Source organism: Buceros rhinoceros, unplaced genomic scaffold, assembly GCF_000710305.1.
Source record: "Buceros rhinoceros silvestris isolate BGI_N320 unplaced genomic scaffold, ASM71030v1 scaffold8476, whole genome shotgun sequence".
NCBI classification, from domain to species: domain Eukaryota; kingdom Metazoa; phylum Chordata; class Aves; order Bucerotiformes; family Bucerotidae; genus Buceros; species Buceros rhinoceros.
The window spans coordinates 15,313-21,451 of record NW_010419263.1 but is presented as its reverse complement, the minus strand read 5'-3'; the positions used below and the strand labels follow the sequence as shown (position 1 = coordinate 21,451).

The 6,139-nt window shown below is 46.8% G+C and overlaps 1 protein-coding gene across 1 annotated transcript in view; it reads left to right on the top strand.

The window, feature by feature from the left end:
• Positions 1–6,139, top strand: part of SLC23A2 (solute carrier family 23 (ascorbic acid transporter), member 2) — a 24,742-nt gene that overhangs the window by 7,541 nt on the left and 11,062 nt on the right. The window contains exons 5-7 of the mRNA XM_010138847.1: positions 2,701–2,789; positions 4,224–4,294; positions 5,447–5,628. Of these exons, the coding sequence (XP_010137149.1) occupies positions 2,701–2,789; positions 4,224–4,294; positions 5,447–5,628 (342 nt within the window). The remainder of the gene's footprint in view (positions 1–2,700; positions 2,790–4,223; positions 4,295–5,446; positions 5,629–6,139) is intronic.

Genomic DNA, 6,139 nt, shown 5'->3' with positions numbered 1-6,139 from the left:
CCCCCCCCCCCCCCATCTTCTGTTTGTGCTTTATGTAGGAAATGAGGGATTGGTGATAGCAGCAGGAACTGGAAGATGAGGTCTTTTTTGGTTCAACTTTGAACGTTTCTTCCCTGGATTTACTGAAGCTGGAAATCTTCGGGTTCCGTAAGAAGTGCGGCATTGTGGATGGGGGTGAACTCCAAGGGGAGCTTGGTCTTCCTGCACTTCACCAACTTCCTCCTTCTCAAACTGATCAGGAAAAGCCTCGTTTTGGCACTTCCTGAGGCCTGTATCTCTTCATGGAACTAAAGTTTGTCAGATTTGGGGTTTCCCAACTAACCTTGAGCTCTTTATTACTCACTGTGGGGTGATTTAGGGCTCTTGCAGAGGCCGGCATGGTCCCATCACTTTGAAACACTCTGTTCCTCTTGTATAATCCCACCCCTGCCCTCCGTGGTGGTTTTATTTTCCCTTTTCAGTGGCTTCCACTTGCACTGTGAAGTATGTGGTTATATACTGAAGAGGAGATTGTGTTCAGGTCTTAAAATAAGTGACCTGGTATTTAAGGAGCAAATTTCTGCGGGTGGATGTTTTATAACTATTTAACATGTGATTTGGGTTTTATGTAAGGGTGGGAATGGGATATAGCAGCAGCATTCTCTAAATGAGATTTCAAAGTATTTATTGGCAAGTCAACTGCAAAGTGTTTCAGCAAATAAAGCCACTCAAGTTTCAAAAGGTCAAATTCCATGGTTTCAAGGTCCTTAAAGATGGATTTAGCTCAGTTCTGAGGCGGAGTTGTGGTCAGTTTGGTACCCATACTAATTTTAGGAATTCAAGCTATTTATTAGATTCTGTAATAAGCCAAAAGATTTGGCAAGGATTCAGAGTAATTAGGAGGGCTGAGACAACAAAATACAGCTTTAATACACCTAAACAGTTTAGGTTTGTTGCAGTGGCCATCGCTACGTCATCTGAGCATCTGTGTGAAATGTGGAGGTAGGGAAGACGTGGCCAGATGCTTCAACTGCACAAACCATTCTGTCTTCACAAGGGCTGGTGCCATCATCGAGCAGCTCCTCAATTTAGACATGAAATTAGAACGATCCCCCAACCGTAAGCTGGTGGTACTTTACCCCGCCTGGAGTGAATGCCCAGCTTAGCCCTGCTTAGTTAAAAAAAAGCCCTAAATATTCCATATTGCAGGTGAACTGTCTCGGGAGGGTTGAGCTGAGCAAGCCGTGCGAAGACATTGCCACGGAGGGCGTTTTCTGATACAAAACTCACAATCCGGGCTGAAGTCTCGGTACAACTGACTTCATCCCTGGGGAATGTGTTTGCAATGTCTATTTACCACATCACTGGGGGGACACAGAGCGCCGTGTAGGTGGGACAGAGGAGTAACAGCTTGTTACAGGTATTGCGCATCTCGCCGTGGGCACCAGCTTGCTCCGTTTGCTTAACGCTTCTTGGAAAATTCGGTGAATCATTCACTTGTAGCTACCAAGCGTTTCTTCACCAGAGACAAAGCTTGGATTTCTGCGTGCAGAAGCGTAGCGGGGAGCTGCACGTCAGCGCGGGGTGCTCAGATGGCTCGTGTGTTCCTTGAAGCTAGACTTTCTAATGCAGTTTCCAACGTTTGCGGTGGGTGGGTCAGCTTTTCAGATTGCTCCCAACCCAAATTCCTCACCAGCAGTGGTTCGACTCTTCCAGTTTCTGCCTCTGAACTTTACAACTACTGTTAGTAACGTGCTTCTGGTTTCATCTTCTTTGTGTTAAGCACATGTAGGATTTTTTTTCTCCTCACTTATGTTTTTTCTTTCCTTCTTTATGCCTTTTCTGATCTTTATCTGAATCTGCTACAGTTCTTTTTCCTTTACTGGTGTTTGCACTGGCACAGAGGCACTTCACTGGGGTTGTAAACCAGCCATAAATGCGGTGCAATAACTAGAGTTGCATGAGCAAGTGTTCCATGCTCTACAGTTGGAGATCTGCTATTAGAGAGAACATCAGAATCCAGTAACGGTGGTATTTATAGACCAGTTCAAAGCACATCTCTGTAGTTAGGTAACATCTGCATTTTTGTGACGTTACACAAACTGTGGTTGATGCAATAAATACGTGGTTGGTGCTGGTAAATGCTCCTTAGATCTGAATCCTTTTGGGAAGTGCAAACACCAACACTAAGATTGTCATCTTAAAATTCCTGGAACATCTAATCAGCTGTTATCAGCCTAATAGTTGTTTACACGTACACTGCGAGATGAGTCTGTAAATGACTGTACTTCAACTCACGTAGAGGGAAGGGGTTGAGTTTGCAGAGTGTGTACTGCGTTGTCTTAACGTGGCGGGACGGTAAGAGCTGCGTGTTCGGCAGTTTGGCTGGCACGTGCGCCAGAACGGGCAGCAGTGCCCGTGTGCTGCTGAGCCACAACCTGAAACCAGGGTCTGGTACCTGCGTGCTGGTGTCTGGCGGTGGTCTCTTAAAGGCAATTAGCTGTTGCAGTAATAACTTCACACGTGTAGTGTGGTCTGTGAGGGCTTTGGTTTGTGAAGTCTTGGTGTTTCTCATGCTGTTCTTTTTAAGAAGTTCTCCTATTTGACATTTAATCCCACCACTAGAGGAGAGGTTTGAGGGTGGGTCACCACCGGACTGATACCTGCCACAGAACCGTAACACCGTGAAATGTCAGCATCTCTTCTTTCCCTTCCCACCAGGTTACCTTTGTTTCAAGCGAGTGCTTTTGCATTCCTAGCACCTGCCAGAGCAATACTCTCCCTGGAGAAGTGGAAGTGTAATAATACAGGTAATTGTCCTTTCTACTTGTTGCGGTTTAAGGGATGAATGACGCAGGTCACGTACAGTGCAAGTGTCAAAGCTTTTGATATGGAAACTGGAAGTAACGAGCATGGAATATGAAGAATTCTCTCCTTTTACAACGTGAAAACTTTATGCCTTGGAAAAAGAGTCCTAAAGATGCCCTTGTGGAATTCTGTTTGAGGGGGCAAGTATAACATAAAAAATGTTGACAAATTAAATATAGCAGTAACATAAACCAGTTCTTTTGTTAATGCTGTAGAGAAAGGCAGAAGGCTTCTGTAAACGTTCCTTTCCAGGTTTGGAGATAGTGAGTGTGATTGAGTCCTCTTGACTTGAGTAGTAGGAAGTTTGAGCAACATTCAGCATCACCTCAAGACCAGTATGTTCCCAGTTCAGCTCCTACCTGATGGGTTTTGCAGCACCAGATGTGACAGAATTCGGATGTTCATTTTCACTTTTTTCTTTGCTGACATCATCATCCTGACAGGTTTGGGGTTTATTTAGACTGAAAGCATGCGGTGCAGCTGCTCGGGCAGGGGGCTTGTGCTTTAGCCTCGGTTAGAAAGCTGAGGTGGAACCAACTCTGGCAGCTCAGAGGCGCAGAGAAGCAGGCTGGTGGCTTTAACGCACATTCTCCCCAGGGTCCTTTTGATTCTCTGACCATTTCTATTATTTATGTGCTTATGCATCTCTTTTTCCTCACAACCATCTGATGAGTTTTCCTCGTGGTTTTTCTGTAGAAAACTTACCGTTGAGCGTTCACCATTCCTCACTGGGGCAGTCAGCTTTAGCTGCTGGGGAATGGCATGTGGGTTTCCGTGCCCAGGAGGTGAAGGCAGATGCTGGTGTGCTGCAGCAGCACCGGCAGGGTGGGATGTGTCCGTACACCAGAGCGTGCCAGTCTCTGAATACGCACCTTGCTGAAAGAAAATGCTGTCCGATAACCTCAGATGGCAAAGCAATTTTTTCCCGCTGCTTCAGCTTTTCAGAAAGGGCCTTTGCTGCATCTTGCTCTTGAACCTTTTAACCTTCAAAAGGTGTCCGATGGGGTTGTTACCACCGGTCAGTTCATGGTGCAGTGAGTGACCCAAACTGGTGAAGGACTACTTGATTCCCAGCGTGCGGCTGAGTAACTCGTCATTCATCTGTTCACTGGAGCGCAAAAAGAAGCCCTAGTGACCTTTCTTTCTGGAAGTTAGGATTTTTTTCCCACTTTGGTACAGTGGGTAGAATTAGTGGTTAGCTCCTGGGGAACGTAAGTGTGTTATTACTTGATCTGTAGCGCTGCTCAACTTTTATGCTGTGTAAATCAAGGCCTGTTTGTCAGACACAGCTTAAGGGGGGGTTTATTCTGTATTAAATGATGGCAAAGTGGCCGAGGAATAAATGCCTGTGTTTTTTCTTTTCTTCTTTCTGTAAGATATAACAGTCACAAATGGAACAACAGAACTGCTTCACACTGAGCACATCTGGTATCCCAGAATACGAGAGGTAATGTAGGAATAGCCTTTAGCTGTTGATCTGTCCGATTCCAGTTAAGTTTCTCGCTTAACCATCTGTGTGATCTCGTCTTTAAGTTGGTAATTTCCTCTTCACTGCGATTTCCATTTGAATATCTCCCTTTACTCATTTCATGAAAGTCTTCCTCTTTCCAACTTGTTCATTGCTGGACAGCAAATACAAGGAGTTAGTTACCACATGCCAAAAGAGGCGCAGTAAAATGCACGAGCGAGACGAATGCTCTTCGTGTAACACTCTGCGGTTTGTGCTCCCTGGTGGCGGCTCAGCTGCTGCCACGCTTGCCTGCTGGCTGGCTGTCTGCTCAGTGGGCTGTCCCATGGAAGGTAACTACCCAGTTAACAAATCTGGGTCAGCCCCAGGGGTCTCTAAGTTGGAGACAATTCTGATAAGACGTTGATTCTCCCCAGAGACTTGCTGAAAGAGAGCAGAAGTCCTTCTCCACTCGCAGCACAGCAGTCTGAACATCGCCATGCTCTGCAGAGCCCAGGATGAGGGTTGTGCCCAGGCGTCACACTAGAGTGGTAGATAGCGTAGTCCAAATTCAGGCGTGTGTCATGGAATCTATCTCCCATCCCGTTGCTTTGGGCTACAAACTTTTTCTTAATTAAAAACAACCCCTCTCTCTTCCCCATGTTCAAACCATAGCTACATCCTGCCAAGAGCCCTGCAGCCAAGAGGGCTGACAGTCTCCTGAGACCACAACGCTGCTCTATACCAGCTTCTAAGGAGCATTTGTGAACAATGCAGCACACACTCTGCCCCTAGGAGCTAGGAGCATCACCTCCGTGGCGCAGCAACCCTTGCCGGTTCGATCTGAGAGCTTAAAGGTTAGCCTGGAACCCAGGTCTCCTGTCTGACAGTGTGATGTACTATCCACACAACTACCAGACTGGCCCACTGGTCTGTTGTGTAATAGTTTTGTGCAGAAAACCATAAGTGTTATGCTTAAGCAATAAGTCACTTAAACATAATGAGCTGTTTTAAGACGAAAAATTTGCTGAGTTCTTCTGTGTCACTGAGATCTTTTAACTGCAGTTTGTAATCCAGAGCAGAAAAAACGATGTTTGGGGTGGGCTCGTGAGATTTGACTGAACCGTCTCTTTCCCGTTCTTGTGTGTTCAGATCCAAGGTGCTATTATCATGTCCTCCTTGATAGAAGTGGTGATCGGTTTGCTTGGCCTTCCCGGTGCCCTGTTGCGATATATTGGACCTCTGACCATCACACCAACCGTTGCTCTCATCGGCCTCTCCGGTTTCCAAGCTGCTGGAGAAAGAGCAGGCAAACACTGGGGTATCGCAATGTTGTAAGTACTCCTGGGCTTGTCCCTGGCTTAGGCCAGTGGGTCCCCCTTGGTAAGTGGTCATGCAGGTATTTTGGAGAGCCAGGGAGAAGCCTGAGTCTGCTCGGCTGCCAAAGGCAGTGCTCCCAGGCTGCAGGAATATCGTGTGGAGAAGGCGGGGGGCTGGGTAGGGTCAGCTGGCGCTTTGGGAATAAGGACAGCAGCGACTGGAGGAGGCAGGAGAGGACAAGGGCTGGAAGTGAGGTGAGAACAGAGAATTTTATAGAACGATAGCTGGTCTGAGAGCTGTTGGCTGGGTCTGCTTCAGTGCTATGGAAGAGATGATTTAGGAAAACAGCAGAGGGAACACTGAACGCTTTGTTTCTGGTTCTATGACGCCCTCATGTATGTTTCTTATTCTGCCACAGCAAGCAAATACCATCGGTAGTAGTGGTCCATTTGTTGTTATTACTGGTTCGCTTACCCATAGCCCAGAGAAGTTGGTCTGACGACAGGGAGCGTGTGGATGGCGAGG